General features: G+C 43.5%; 1 protein-coding gene across 3 annotated transcripts in view; it reads left to right on the forward strand.

The window, feature by feature from the left end:
* PUS10 (pseudouridine synthase 10) overlaps nt 1-14,191 on the forward strand; it is a 77,070-nt gene extending 62,879 nt beyond the window's left edge. The window contains exons 14-20 of one of the 3 annotated variants that reach the window (XM_075596186.1): nt 5,202-5,257; nt 5,642-5,759; nt 7,287-7,307; nt 8,573-8,715; nt 9,084-9,118; nt 13,109-13,232; nt 13,850-14,191. In XM_075596186.1, coding sequence (XP_075452301.1) covers nt 5,202-5,257; nt 5,642-5,759; nt 7,287-7,307; nt 8,573-8,715; nt 9,084-9,118; nt 13,109-13,194 — 459 coding nt within the window. In that variant the 3' untranslated portion in view covers nt 13,195-13,232; nt 13,850-14,191. The remainder of the gene's footprint in view (nt 1-5,201; nt 5,258-5,641; nt 5,760-7,286; nt 7,308-8,572; nt 8,716-9,083; nt 9,119-13,108; nt 13,233-13,849) is intronic. The other 2 variants (XM_075596184.1, XM_075596187.1) reach the window with 2 other exon arrangements.
* Nucleotides 14,192-16,468: the final 2,277 nt, after the last annotated feature.

A 16,468-nucleotide genomic window follows, 5' to 3' on the forward strand; every position in this document is an offset into this window, starting at 1 on the left:
TATATGCGTGCGTGTGCATATATATCTATATCATACAAACACTCACAAAGGGGGTAAGCGCGGCCCTCCTACCCCAGCCGCCAAAGCTCCTTTACCCCCTCGCCGCTCCCTTCCCCCCCCCCGCCCGCTCCCTTACCCCCCCGGCCGCCAACTCCCCAGCCGCTGGGGGCCAAGCAGCCTCGGATCTGCGCCAGTCCCACTCTCCACCACCTCTCACTCCCGTTGTGTGTGTGTGTTTGTGTGTGTGTGTGTAGGGACATTTTACTCCTGCCAACAATTTGTGCCTCACTTCCCCCCCCCCCTACCCCTGTCCTTCACCCCCCCTACCCCTGCCCTTCACCCCCCCTACCCCTGCCCTTCACCCCCCCTACCCCTGCCCTTCACCCCCTCTACCCCTGCCCTTCACCCCCCCTACTACCCCTGCTCTTCACCCCCCCTAACCCTGACCTTCACCCACCCCTACCCTTCACCCACCCCTACCCCTGCCCTTCACCCCCCCTACCCCTGCCCTTCACCCCCTCCACGCCTGCCCTTTGACTGACGCACGCACACACCCTGACTGACGCACTCACACACCCTGACTGACGCACGCACACACCCTGACTGACGCACGCACACACCCTGACTGACGCACGCACACACCCTGACTGACGCACGCACACACCCTGACTGACGCACGCACACACCCTGAGTGACGCACGCACAGACCCTGAGTGACGCACGCACAGACCCTGAGTGACGCACGCACAGACCCTGAGTGACGCACGCACAGACCCTGACTGACGCACACACACACACCCTGACTGGCGCACGCACACAAACCCTGACTGGCGCACGCACACAAACCCTGACTGGCGCACGCACACAAACCCTGACAGCCGCACGTACACACACTGACAGCCGCACGCACACACACCCTGACTGACGCACGCACACACCCTGACTGACGCACGCACACACACTGACGCACGCACACACTGACTGACTGACGCACGCACGCACGCACACACACACACACACACACACACACACACTGACTGATTGACGCACTGACTGACACACACACATACATACTGACGCACGCACACAACCCCTCACAGCCACACGCACACACACACAGACTGACGCGCACACACACACACACACACACACACACTGACTGCTGCACACACACCCACTGACTGCTGCACACACACACACTGACTGCTGCACACACACACTGACACACACACACACACTGACACAAACACACACACTGACACACACACACACACACACACACACTGACACACACAAACACTGACTGACACACACACACACACTGACTGACGCACGCGCGCACACCCCCACACCCACAGACTGACGCGCGCGCGCACACACACAATGAATGGTACACACACACACACTGACACACACACAGACACACACACACACTGACACACACACACACACACACACTGACTGACTGACGCACACACACGCACGCGCACACACACACACACACACACACACACACACACTGACTGACACACACACACTTACTGACGCGCGCGCGCACACCCCCACACCCACACACACACACTGACTGAATGACTGACTGACTGCCGCACGCACACACTGACTGACTGAGGCACACACACACGCACACACTGACTGTGTGTGGGTGTGCGTCAGTCAGTTTGTGTGTGTGTTTGTGTTTCTGCGTCAGACTCACTGACGCGCGCGCACACACACTGACTGACTGACGCACACACAATGACTGACGCACACACACTGCATGAAGCTGTAAAGGAGGGAGGGGGGGAACTGGATTGATGTGAATGGGGGACAAACAGAGAGAGGGGGAGGGGTGAGGAGAGAGAGAGGAGCGGGAATATTACATCCCGGGCAACGCCGGGTCTCTAAGCTAGTATAAAATAAACGTAAAGAGAGGGTGCATACCATTTAATGATGGATACAAAAAAAGGAACAACAGGACAGTCACTCTTATACTCCCAGAAAGTGAATATATATATCATTTACGTGAATCACTATCCGTATTTGAAGTGTGTGTGTATATAAATATATATATACATACAAATGAGCATACAGTAATATTTCCATTTGCTATTTGCCTTGCTATGGAGGGTTTTTGTCACTTTTTTACTCACATAACTTCACATATACATACATATATAATATATTATATATATATATATATATATATATATATATATATATATATATATATATATATATATATATATATATATATGCAGTGGAAGTGTATTGTGTGTATTTACCTACACACTCACTCCACATTTCAGTAACATACATATACATCTAAATAATATTCACATATACACGTTTGCTATAAATGGAATTATTACAATTTTACATTATATACACGTGCAATGAATGGAATAAACACTGTAATAAGTTTGAAATCGCCTATCCGAGCTGCTATGCATGGCTGATCCCTTTTCTCCAGCTTCCTTGAATGTACTATGAGGAAGATCATGTGGTTGTTTGTGAAAGGTGCTCTAAAGTGCTGGGACTGTGTAAATGGAAGGGAGCATACACTGGTGTGTTAAATAATAAGTGCAGTACTAAGCATTAAATGGGCATAGATTACCCTGAAGGTTGGGGTGGTTGTCCGAAGACACCCCCCCTTCCTCATTGGGTTAGCCCCCAGTAATGTACTCACTTTATATGTCCTTCCCAGGCTCTCCCTTCCAGGCGTGCAGCTGTATGGTATAGAAATCCAGTGATAAGGTGTGCAGCGCACAGCAAAGATGAAAGAGCAGGTCTTGCAATAATATCCTTTATTTTTCAAACATCTGGTTGTGGGACAGCAGCAAACTTCAACGCGTTGAAGTTTGCTGCTGTCCCACAACCAGATGTTTGAAAAATAAAGGATATTATTGCAAGACCTGCTCTTTCATCTTTGCTGTGCGCTGCACACCTTATCACAGGAAGATCATGTGACCAGATGCTAGTGCACGTTTAGAGAGAGGGAGGGCAGTGCTGACAAAGGGGTGTGCCTGGGTTTGTGACAGGACATGAAGGGGCAGTGCCTTAGCAAATGCTTGTTAAAATAGAATACAAGAAAATTGGTCTTTCAAAGTTGTTTTTTTAAAAACAGAAAATGCTAAAAGTATTATTTCTTACTACAGAACTGATTTATTAAAAAAAACACACATGCAGGATATAGACTGAACTGCAGCTTTAATATATGCAAATATCAATGTTTATCCAATCTATGTACAGCAAAGTTTACTATCTGTTGTGTACCCTGATTAAACAATAAAAAAATTGAAACAAAAAAAAAAAATGATTTTAAAATAGTCATAGAGATCAAATTTTGAAGAAGAAAAAAAGCATCAATAACAAGATGACCACTTAAATATGTCACCGGTATTATACACTTGGGCGTTTTGAGGGAGTGCCCCATTCACTGTGTTATTTTGTAGTTTCAATTTATCACCCTGGAGGGACTTCCCCTTTACTGTGTGACGTTGTCCATTTATTTCCTGATCACATACCTTGACAATACCCGTGGGGACTGAGGACATTGGTTCTCTGATGCATTGCAGAAGCCACAATTCTAATGTGCTGTCTCCTGTTCCTGGTTTTATTTCATTTTGTTTCCTCTTTCTGTGTCTCCTAATTTCTCAACCTTTGGCTGTTTCCCGTCCCCACTGACATTTGACTAGTTTAAAGTAGAACCATCAGTATGCAGCTTTAGAAATATAAAAAGCGTGCACATTCCAGAATATGTACAATGTAGTTGTGGCGTGTGTGTATTTTTAGTATCACGTGCATATTTTCTTTTGAAGTTTCAGAAGAAATAGCCACAGGGGTTTCTACTCTAAGGGCTCGTTCAGGGTGCCTGCTTTGGCATATGGAGGGCGCGCGTCCGCGAGTGCGCGCGTTGCTGATGTAGGAGACGTCCGATCATCCCCTGCCGACAGCCTGGGCGTTCTGTCGTTCAGTGGGCGTGTCTTTGACGTCACATCCTAATCCTCCCGGCCACAGACAGAGAGCAGGGATGAGGTGTTGCAGCCTTGAAATCATTCTGAAGAATGATTTCATTGGCTGCCTTGGTCCCTGTGACGCTGCTTCAGCTCCAAGAAACAAAATTTTCGTTTTCTGAAGCTGTCGTCAGCGGCAACTCCTGGCTTCGGAGGCAGGGCAGTAGCTACCCTGACAACAAGTATTCAATTTGAATACTTTGTTGCTCACGGCAGCACGCACGTCAGCACGCCCGCCCGCCGAAGCCAGCACCTTGAACGAGGCCAAAATCACCTCTACAACAATCCTGAATGCCGAAACCCTGGGACAGCAGTATGAGACTCCCTGTTTGATGCTCAAACTCCTGCTCTCCCCTCATCCCTTTTACAATGTAATATCCGTTTAGAGAAGGTGCACTGTGAACCGTATAATAATACCACAGAATGTCCTATTGCACAGTCACAAAACAAGATAAAATAAGTGTGTGCCTTTTCAGTACATAAGTGTGTACTGTATAATGTGTTCTTAAGTGTACTTGCAAACGTATCATACATATACTATAGTAACTAGCAGTTCCTGGCCGTAATTGCCAAAAACAACCCAAAATAAAGGTACTGATACAACCGTGTCTCTCAGAAGATTGGCAGGCAGCCGTTAGACGTCCCACTCGTGATAGTCATTGGTGTGACATAACTACGCCCCATCGCGCGTTTCGTGTGACGAGTCACGCTTCTTCATGCACCTAGTCGTTTTATTATCTTCGCATCCTATAGTTTGAGCAGTGTGTCTCCATATATGAGTACTATATGTATGCAGCAAGAAACTGAATTACAGAGACCCCCTGGTTCCAGAGATACCAAACCTTAATTGAATAAAAAATGATGTTGTAACTACTTATATTTATTGTTTATATCTGGGAAACCAGGGGGGGGGGTGGAAGGGCCCTAGATTGGAGGGCCCTAGATTACCTCCAGGAAACCCTCTGGTTCAGGTGGTAATAAAAAGGAATGGGGAGGGGATATTTGCTTTCCAAAGACATACGAAGACCATTTGTACAGAGATAACAAGTCTTTCCTCTTTGGCCTCTTTACTGCCACAGATACAGGACATGTAGGACATCGCAAAGCAATCTGTTACTGGTCTCTTACTCTTACTCCAATTTCTGAATCTGCATTGTTGTGTTAACAAACTTTCTGATAACTTTGCAGAAAATAAACACCTCTTCAGACAAAATCAGAGTCCGGGATTTTCAGATTGTCACCAGGTGAGTGTTTGTTTGCACAGACCCTCCAACATTAGGCACATGAATATATTACAGATGTATTATACAGATACAGCATATACATAACATTGCATTTGTGTTCAAAAGAAACAATCCTACAACCTGCTGATCATTCATCAAATTAGTCATTAATTTTTAAGCCAATGGGAGACGAGAAGGGGGTGCTCCTCTGCGCTCTCACATGCTGCAGGTAGAAACAGGTACAATTGATGCACCTGGTTTCAATAGGTACATGATATAGAAAATAGGTGCTGTACCTACTAAATAGTCACAGTTGGAGGATATATCGGCAATGTTTTAGACTAGAGTGTTTAGAATTCAGACAGGAGTGTTGACCTGTTGCATGCCTTGTCTGTTTTGTTTAAGGGAGGCACTGGGACACATGAAAGAGGGAGAGGAGGAGAAGACCAAGTGTTATAGTGCACTAATATGGACAGAGAAAGCTGTCCAGAAGGAAGATATCGAACTGCTAGACAGTATGGAGGTTTGTTTCCATTTCTCTATTCACCAACCAGTTTGAGTTGCCCTGTTGTCAACATGGTAGCAATATATTTGAAAGAAAGAAGAACGTGAGCTTAAACCTTTGAGCTCCAACACAATCCTACTACGATAAAGGTGCATTCCTCCCACTGTCCTTCTGTATTTTAGGGTGGGAAGCAGTGTGTTCCCGAAGCCAAGCCATGTTAATTTCCGCTCTGGGGACCCTCTGGTTCCTGAGATACATAACGTGAGAGCAAGCGCCGGTACGTCCTCATACTTCAATCCCCCTTGTCACGTGGGCCAATAGGAAGCAGCGATGGGCGAGGCAGCAGCTTCCTATTGGCCCGCGTAATGCAGGTACCGTTGCTTCCTTTACAGGTATGTATCTCAGGAACCAGGGAGTCACTGGTGCTGAAATGAACATGGTTCAGCTGTGGGGGGACCCACTGGTTTCCTTCAATTAAAAAAAGGGGGGCAGGGAGAGATAAAAAAAAATTGAGCTGGGTAACTGTTGCTTTTATCAAGGAAAGCTGATTAAAAAATAAGTCAAAAGTTTGTTTCCTGATAACTGGTTGAAACCTGAATCAAGAGAAATCGTATTAATTGCAAGTTGTGCTGCCTTTTACTGTAACATAATAAAACTTTTATTAATCTAAATAAGCCTGCAAAGACTTCTGCTACTTTTAGATGCTCAGAGGGAGATGTGCGGAATATATTAGTGCTTTACAAATAAACAATAATAGTAATAATAATGCATCAAGGAAAATGTGGAGCAATATTGGCGCAGATAGCGTCATTTTCTTTTTGCGTCTCAATGTGTCAAGATCTTTGCTCCGGGTTTTTCTCTGTGTGCATTAGCTTGGGATTCTGGTAGTGTCAGTCGGAGGCGTTAGGAAGAAGTTACATGACGCACGTGTTCTATTGAAATGCTTCAAACCCTGCGTCAAAAAAGATCTGCTAAGTCTGAATTGCAAGCAAAAAAGGGAGCAAAGCGTCAAAACAAACTTCTGTTTACACTTTATGTAACTACTGTATCTCTATGTGACTCTCTCTCTCTCACTCTCTCTCACACACACTCTCGCTCTCTCTTTATGTAAGCTGTGTAAATGTCAATATTGTCACAAGTGCTCGAGGGGGAAACTGCATATCTAAGCAAAGAGGGAAAGAACCTCCCAAGAGAAAGTTAGAATCCCCACACTTGCAGAGCACCTTTTATGAGGCATCTTCCTCGTTTATCTTGCAAATAAAAACCCCAGTTATTAGCACATACACGTCTCGGACAGGTCTACAAACCGGCCTTTCCCCACAGTCACTCAGCATACAATTCTTCCACTGCAGCCAGGAATTCTGTGTAAAGACAGGCAAATGAGCACTCAGGTCATGTTTTGCTCCTTATCCATTTTAACATGGATTTCTATAAGCTAATGCCTGTCATTTTGCGCAGCTTTTACAGGTAATTCAAGATACATGGCATATATTGTAAAAGCTTATTTCAGAGCATATATGTAACCCCTCTTTTCTTTTACCTCAGAGTATATGGCCTGTGACTGAGGTGGGTGCCCGAGTCCTATGGGTTATTGCTTAAATCTTATGGTGTGTGGTACACGTGGTGTGAGGCGGGAACAATTGGACACAACGCAACTGTAATGAATAAGAACAGGCTTTATATACAGTATATGTGTAACTTGGATTATTGCATATTTCATATAAATCAGTACAGTGACTCTTGACTGCAGTATCACCCCATACACAGATACACATAAACAAAATACAATAACACTGTAATCGCTGCGCCAATGACTTATAGAGTTTATCATTGTCAGGTCTCCCAGTCCTGGGGGAACTGGCCTATAGGTTCTGCTGTGCTAGCACAAACGTTGGAGCTCATAAGTTGGTGTATGTGTTGCAGGCCTGTGCATCACAAAGAACAAACTCTGATACCAATATAGCTGCAGTATATATCCCCTATGGTGAAGCTCACCCACTCCAACCTGTTGTAATTCTTGCACAGCTGGGCTCTCTCTGCAGTAATCTCTGTCTGCCTGCTTCCCTCAGGTCCTGGTTTCTGCTGGGCCCTGCTGCTAGGGTTGTTAGTGGCTTCTCCAAAAATACTGGACATAATGGAGACACACACACCTCGCTCTCTGCTCCATGGTGTTTCCTCCTCTCCTTGGCCCCACTCTCAGGCTCCTGACACCTCCTGATTAGCTGCATTACCCAGCAGCAATCAATCAGGATGTAGGATGTTGCCCAGCCCCCTAGTAACAGCCCTGCTCTCTCCCTGCTCGGGGAAATCCCACGGCCCCCCAAGCCGGTGAGGTCACTATATCCAGTGAGGTAATACCAGTACACACACATGTCCAATATTACTGCTCATTTTTTTACTGGACAGTCCGGTTCAGTACTGGACTCCTGGCAACCGTTTCTGCTGCATTGCACTGGTCCAGGAGAGCAATCTCTCTCTCTCTCTCTCTCTCTCTGCAGTTCCCTCTCTCTCAGAGTCCTGCATGGACTGACTCTGTCATGGCTGTCTACCCCCCCCCCCCTCTCCCTCCCCCCCCAGTACCACCATCTCCCTCATTGTCTCTCCTCCAGCAGCTTTCCTACTGGCTTATCCCAGTCACCTGTCCTATAGAGAGCATCCCAAGTTAGGGGGGCAGTGTCCTGTGTTGCGTGCAGACACAGAGGGTTACATCTATATAGCGCACTCTTTTTTTGTGAAAATGTGTTCAAGGAACAGCTTATCGTAATAGTTTTAGTTGTTATCCTCCTTTTCCAGCACTTTGGAACTCATGTGATATTGTATACTTCTTGTAGGAGTTGAAGATAGCACAGAAAACTCCTCTCCGGGTTCTTCACAGACGACCTCTGGCTTCAAGGGCTCGTATCATCCACACCATGAAAACGGTGCGTGTGGATAGCCACCATTTCCGCCTCTATCTGAAGACACAAGCGGGAACGTATCCTTTCCATACACACAAGGCACAGCATGTCATTTATTTTATTAGAACGACCACAACATACAAATTCAAAATGGATTGAAATGACACTACTATTGCTTAGTTAAACAGTTGGCTTCAAAAGCATGTGAAGAAAACGGTAAAACTGATGCTTAGAGCAGCGTTTTCGTTCTGAAAAATCTGTAAACATCAGCGTATCATCTATTTTTTTTATTTTTTATCTCTAATGCATATCTAGAAAAAATAGATCACTAAGGGAAATGAAGAGCAGGTCCCTAATGCTGCACTTAAACCCTCACTGCTATAAAATGTAACCTTTCATCACATATGTTACAATTACAATAAACATCCTTAAAAGTATAAATCAGAATAATCAGGCAAACAAAGAATGAGACTCCTCCAGGTAATGGTGGTATATCCTGATGGACTCTAAGCAAAACATGACCCGAAGCCATGAACTGGAGAGCGGCGTATATGATCTTAATCCCATCCCAAGATCTCTGCTACAAATTGCAATCCCCAGTTAAATACATGGGAAGGCCCTAATAGTCCTATATACTTGCTCTCTCCCCCCCCCCCCCCTTTTTATTGGAGATTTATAAAAGTAGATGTATCAACAAATATAGGCTCTTAAGAAGGAGCCAGGGCACTCTGGTCCATGGGCGACAAAACCGAGCTCAGCCAATTCAAAACTTCCAGTGCGCACTATCGTGAAGTCACTGTATGTGACGTCAATCAACCCGACGCTCGTTTTGCTCAGCAGCTTTTTCGAGAGTGGACGTGGCTTCTTTTCGACGTTATCTGCCGTCATGACAACAGGTCGGAAAATGCTCCCAATGGTAACATGATTACCAATCAAATAATGAGGCATACTTGTAGTTGGCATAGTGGAAAGTGTTTCATTTACATGTCCCATCTCTATATACATGTAAAGGACCAAACAGTTTATATATATTTATATATATATATATATATATATATATATATATATATATATAATAAAAATTGTGCTATATAGTTGAAATACATAGTTAGATAGCCATGTTGATCTTTTCCAACTTACTTACTACAAAGGATGATAATATATTCTGATATTCCTATTTTCATATATTTCATAATGAATACCTAACATTTCAAATGGCCAAAAAGGGACACTGGCAGATAAAAAAAAAAAAGCGAACGCACTTTCACTCACATTTTCACTATGGTAGAAGTAGCACAAGCAAACCAATATTTTGGTAACAAACTTTCACGTCTACAAACACACACACACACACTCGCCTTTATTCAATATACAACAAAAATCAAAAGCCCCAATGCAACCTCCAAATGACAAAAAATATAGAGAATGGGTCATTTACAGTGGTAAAACTCTTTGGCAAAAGCATTATAGGCCTGCTGCCCCATCACATGGTGTGACGTGGCTGCAGGCTTGTAACGCTTTGGCCAAAGAGTGTAACTAAATGACCTATACTGACCTATACTTACGAGAAGACAAACGGATACGTATTTAACTATATACTTTGTCAGTTGGATGTTGCATTGGGGCTTTTTTACACAAATATATATATATATATATATATATATATATATATATATATATATATGTGTGTATATATACATACAGTTAGGTCCGGAAGTAATTGGACACTGATACAAGTTTTGATATTTCGGCTGTGTACCAAAATAAATTCAAGTTACAGTTAAATAATGAATATGGGCTTAAAGTGTCTGTCAGCTTTAATTTGAGGGTATTCACATCCAAATTGGAGGAAGGGTTCAGGAATTACATCTCTTTAATATGTAGCCCTCTCTTTTTCAAGGGACCAAAAGTAATTGGACAATTGACTCAAAAGCTGTTTCATGGACAGGTGTGGGCTATTCCTTCGTTATTTCAAAATCAATTAAGCAGGTAAAAGGTCTGGAGTTGATTCCAGGTGTGGCATTCACATTTGGAAGCTGTTGCTGTGAACCCACAACATGCGGTCAAATGAGCTCTCAATGCAAATGAAACGGCATCCTTAGGCTGCAAAAAAAAAAGATAATCCATCAGAGAGATAGCAGGAACATTAGGAGCGGCCAAATCAACAGTTTGGTACATTCTGAGAAAAAAAGAACGCACTGGTGAGCTCTGCAACACAAAAAGCCCTGGACGTCCACGGAAGACAGTGGTGGATGATCGTAGGATCCTTTCCTTGGTAAATAAAAACCACTGCACAACATCCAACCAAGTGAAGAACACTCTCCAGAAGGTAGGCATATCATTATCCAAGTCTACCATAAAGAGAAGACTTCACGAGAGCAAATACACAAGGTGCAAACCATTCATATGCCTCAAGAATAGAAAGGCCAGATTAGACTTTGCTAAACAATATCTAAAAAGTCCAGCCCAGTTCTTGAACAGCATTCATTGGACAGATGAAACTAAGATCAACCTGTACCAGAATGATGGGAAGAAAAAAGTATGGAGAAGGCTTGGAACAGCTCATGATCCGAAGCATACCACATCATCTGTAAAACACGGTGGAGGCAGTGTGATGGCATGGACATGCATGGCTTACACTGGCACTGGGTCACTAGTGTTTATTGATGATGTGACAGAAGACAGAAGCAGCCGGATGAATTCTGAAGTGTATAGGGATATATTGTCTGCTTAGATTCAGACAAATTCAGTGAAGTTGATTGGGCGGAGCTTCACGTTACAGATGGACAATGACCCAAAACATACTGCAAAAGCAACCCAGGAGTCTTTTAAGGCAAAGAAGTGGAAAATTCTGCAATGGCCAAGTCAATCACCTGATCTCAACCAGATCGAGCATGCATTTCACTTGCTGAAGACAACATTTAAGGCAGAAAGACCCACGAACAAACAACAACAGAAGACAGCTGTAGTAAAGGCCTGGCTAAGCATCACAAAGGAGGAAACTCAGCGTTTGATGATGTCCATGCGTTCCAGACTTCAAGCAGACATTGCCTGAAAAGGATTCTCGACAACGTATTAAAAATGAACATTTTATTTATGATTGTGTTAATTTGTCCAATTACATTTGAGCCCCTGAAATAAGGGGGCTGTGTATGAAAATGGTTGCAATTCCTAAACGTTTCATACGATATTTTTGTTCAACCCCTTGAATTAAAGCTGAAAGTCTGCACTTCTACTGCATCTCGGTTGTTTCATTTCAAATCCATTGTGGTGGCATACAGAGCCAAAATTATGAAAATTGTGTCAGTGCCCAATTATTTCTGGACCTAACTGTGTATATATATATATATATACAGTGTTCGACAAACCTATACATTTGCTCGCCCCGGGCGAGTGGATTTAACCCCCGGGCGAGTAAATATTGGCCCAAGCAGCACACGTTTGGTACTAGGTGGCGAGTAGATTTTTTTGTGTGGCGAGTAGATTTTTTGGTGATTTGTCAACCACTGTGTATATATATATATATATATAGTTCAGAACTTGTAGGGATTGTCCTTTATTAAATACGCTTCAAAGCTTCTTCCCCTTGTTGGGGAAGATTTTGTCTAGTTTAGGACTACCTGTTGAGGAGCGCAAGCTGGGAGAGCCCGAGGACACTCGGGACTATTACGGAGCTATGGTATTACTTGGCTTTCCGTTTGGAGAGTGTCTATGTGAGAAATGCCTATTACACTTAATGAACACGCATTGTAACGATTTCTTTTTTGCTTTGCGGTTAGACACACTTTGTAAGCTCATGATGTCCCATGTAGTTAGTGCATGGCACTGGCAAACTGCAGTTTCACATGTTGGGAACGATTACTTGTGTTATTTATCAAAAAAAGAGATTTCGGGGACTGGCATATTGAGTATATGTCAAATGTAGCAATATCCTTTTCTGTGAAGGGGAGATTATAAAACAAAAATCCATTCTATGGTGGATGAAAACATTATTATTATTAACATTTGATTTGTATTATTTGTTATTTATATGATTGTCACGTGTATTACTGCTGGGAAGCGCTATGTACATTAATGGCGCTATATAAAAAAAGACATACATACATTATTTGCACAAATACCTTTTCCTGATGTGCATACTGTAGGAGGATGAATACATTCTGTGTGTTAAACCGCAAATAAAGATGATGAATACAAAATCCTTTCTTGTCTACCATACTTGTCAAATAAGCACAATATTTCAGTCCCAATTCAAAGCAGCTTGTAGTAGGGGCACTTCTTATAGCAGCCCAAAATCTAGCAGTTTTCTAAATAGTCAAAAAGTTAAATCTTAGCAAAGAAATGTACAATAGATGTATAATTCAGCATTATTGGTTCTAATAAAACATACAATTTTCTTAAAAAAAAAAAGTTATATTGTCAGTACACTAAACATATATGTAGGTTTGATGAGATATTGTTTGTTTTAAGATTGTTTGCTTAACAAAAACCCAGCTACATTAAGGAATTTGCACATGGGGACTTTGGGAGAACAACGCCGAATATTGGTTCCCTAATGAATACCACTGCTGACATCCTAGAGCTGGATGTAGAGGTTAGTTTCATTGGTTGGAGGGCAGCTCTGTAAGACTTGCAATCACAAGGCTATGAACTCATTTGTGTGTCTGTCACCAATTAATTGCCACTACCGCCCTGTAATTTAACAAACGACATGTACAGTGTAATTGGCAGATATTGCCTGTACATACATACTATTTCTACACATGAGAATAAATAATGTTTGCCTATTTTCAAGCGGAATACAAACAAACCGTTACAAATAACAATATATTTTGTAATGGAAAAAAAAGCAATATATTTTGTTATATGAAAAAAGTAACTACTTTGACCAAGAAGGGCAAAAATGGAACAAAAGAACATGTACATTTTAAAGCTACTGAGGCCTTTTCAGACTATTGGAATAGTGGGTCTTAGTGAGGAATGAAATCAGCAGCAGTTGTAAAATGACAGGGTTATATGATTATTATTTTCCTCTTTAAGTATTTGCAGTAGTTTTCTCTCCTGAAGAAATATTGCTGCAAAGTATGCAATCAGAATGAAAAAAGTTCCATGGTTTGCCCGCCTAAGTGGAACAGGTGGTTTACAGTTGAAGTACAGCAATGATGTGTTTTCTTAATAATTCTGTTTTGTTTTTCTCAACTGTGCATGAAGTCTGTTGATGTTGACTGGCCACCTGCTCTGGACGACTAGACTTGGAACCCACCAGAGAGAGCTGGAACGTAAAACTTGGACATGTCTTCGTGGATTATACAAGACCATTTAGATCATGTTGATCTATAAAGTTATTTTTCCAGAGCGCGAGTGTCGTCTAACAGCTTACTTTATTTCAATGAACAGAATGTTTACAGGCTATAAAGCAATGTAAAAGGGATATTTAAAGAACTGCTTACTAACAAATTATGGATGGGAGACCTAAAATATGTTCAGGTTCATTCTACCCATATTATGTAACTATTTAGGTATGTAAAGTTAATAAAGAAACCTTTCACAATTGTCTTTTTTTGCTTATTTAGAAACGCACATAAAAAAAAAATGCAATTGCAGGTCCCACACTGTAATGTACAATTGAACACAAGAAGACCATTACATTAGACCAGTATTTTTCAACCAGGGTTCCCAGGGCATCCCTAAAGGGTTCCCTGCAATTTTCTGGTCAATTTGAAAATGGTATCAAATACAGAAGAATTTACAATGCACCTGATCTCAGATGTGCTATTAGAGAGGGTTGGGGTTCCTTACAATGCCCCTGATCAGTCTTGCTATTAGAGAGGGTTGGGGTTCCTTACAATGTATCTGATCACAGACGCACTGTTTGAGAGGGTTGGGGGTTCCTTAACCTAGAAAAGGTTGGAGACCACTGCATTAGAGACACAGGCTGACATACAAAGCAAGAACCAAACAAAAAAAACTGGGATGGCTGATTGAATGTTTCTGCAAATGTATCTGTCTGAATATGTTTTTGCCATACATTTATCAGACAGTACTTGGTTAACCGGATAGCATAGCGTCCACATTTTCACAGATGAAAATAAGGACCCATGTGTCTATTATACCCACACAGCCTTCATATAGATCCCCACTCCTTTATGTATACCCCCTCACTATACACTACCCCTCATATATAAAATACCCCCCATCACTATAATGTGTGTATATATATATATATATATATATTTTTTTTTTTTTTTTTTACATATTCTGATGCAGCCTCCTCTCAATGCTATAGGGACAGCTCCTTGCCACTCACTGGAGTCTGTCCCAGGCTGAGCCTGCTATGGAGTCACTGCAGACTAGAACCCAGGCACAGAGAACTCTGCAGCGCATTCGGAAGCTCCCTGAACACAACAGGGATCCTGCTGGAGCATGCTTACAGGCTGGCTGTGTAGCGAGGCAGTGCCGATTGATTTTCCTGTGGTCGCAGCGGAGAGTGCATGCAGCAGGGGAAACGGGTACAAGCAGGTACACTGATTAGGGGCCAGTACACCACCTGCCAAATGTCTGCTGTACCTGCCATAGTTGGAAGGCCAAGAATAGACAACAGTTGAAAAAAAATGTGCATATGTGCTCATTTATATGTGAGCAAAATAGCGGTTTCATCTAGCAGAAGTAAATCTGGTGATGTGGAGGATCTTTCAGTAATAGGCAATGAGCATTATAAAGGTGCAGTTCCCCTTGCTTTTGAAGCAAATTGCCAATCTTATTTTTTCCTATCTTTTTTTATTTAACAAGGCAAGAAGCCGGTAATGAAGTGATTACATAGCAACCATTGCTCTTTATTCTAACTTGCTCCACCCTACAAGGCAGCAGAGATATTTTTTTTCTAGGCATACTTCAAAGAAATTGTGTTCTGAACAGCATCTCATATAAGCATGGGCGTCCGCAGAAATGTTTTCGGGGGGGGGGGGCATAATTTTAACTAGACAGAGAGAGAGAGTGGGGGGGGGGTGTGGGTGACTGACACTTGGGTGGGTGGGTGGGTGGGTGACTGACTGACTCGTGTGTGACTGACTGACACTTGGGTGACTGACTGACACTTGGGTGGGTGACTGACTGACTGTGGGTTGGTGTCTGTATTCATTCACAGACAGACAGACACAAACACACACACACCCTCCCTTTCAGTCTCTCCTCTCAGACTCTCCCTCTCAGACTCTCCCTCTCAGACTCTCCCCCCCCTCAGACACTCTCTCCCCCTCAGACTCTCCCTCTCAGACTCTCTCTCTCAGACTCCCCCCCCCTCAGACACTCTCTCCCCCTCAGACGCTCCCTCTCAGACCAGACTCTCCCTCTCAGACTCTCTCAGACTCTCCCTCTCAGACTCTCTCAGACTCTCCCTCTCAGACTCTCTCAGACTTCCCCCCCTCAAACACTCTCTCCCCCTCAGACTCTCTCAGCCTCTCTCCCCTTCAGACTCTCTCAGACTCCCCCCCCCAGACTCCCTCCCCTTCAGAATCCCTCTCTCACTCTCAGACTCTCTCTCTCACTCACACACACCCTCTCAGACTCTCCCTTTCAGACTCTCCCTCTCAGACCAGACTCTCTCAGACTCTCCCTCTCAGACCAGACTCTCTCAGACTCTCCCTCTCAGACTCTCTCAGACTTCCCCCCCCCCTCAGACACTCTCTCCCTCTCAGCCTCTCTCCCCCTCAGACTCTCTCAGACTTTCCCCCCCTCAGACTCTCCCCCTCAGACTCCCTCCCCTTCAGAATCCCTCTCTCACTCTCAGACTCTCTCTCACACACACACACACTCACACTCACACACACTCAC

This window comes from Ascaphus truei, chromosome 4 (genome assembly GCF_040206685.1).
Source record: "Ascaphus truei isolate aAscTru1 chromosome 4, aAscTru1.hap1, whole genome shotgun sequence".
NCBI classification, from domain to species: Eukaryota; Metazoa; Chordata; class Amphibia; order Anura; family Ascaphidae; genus Ascaphus; species Ascaphus truei.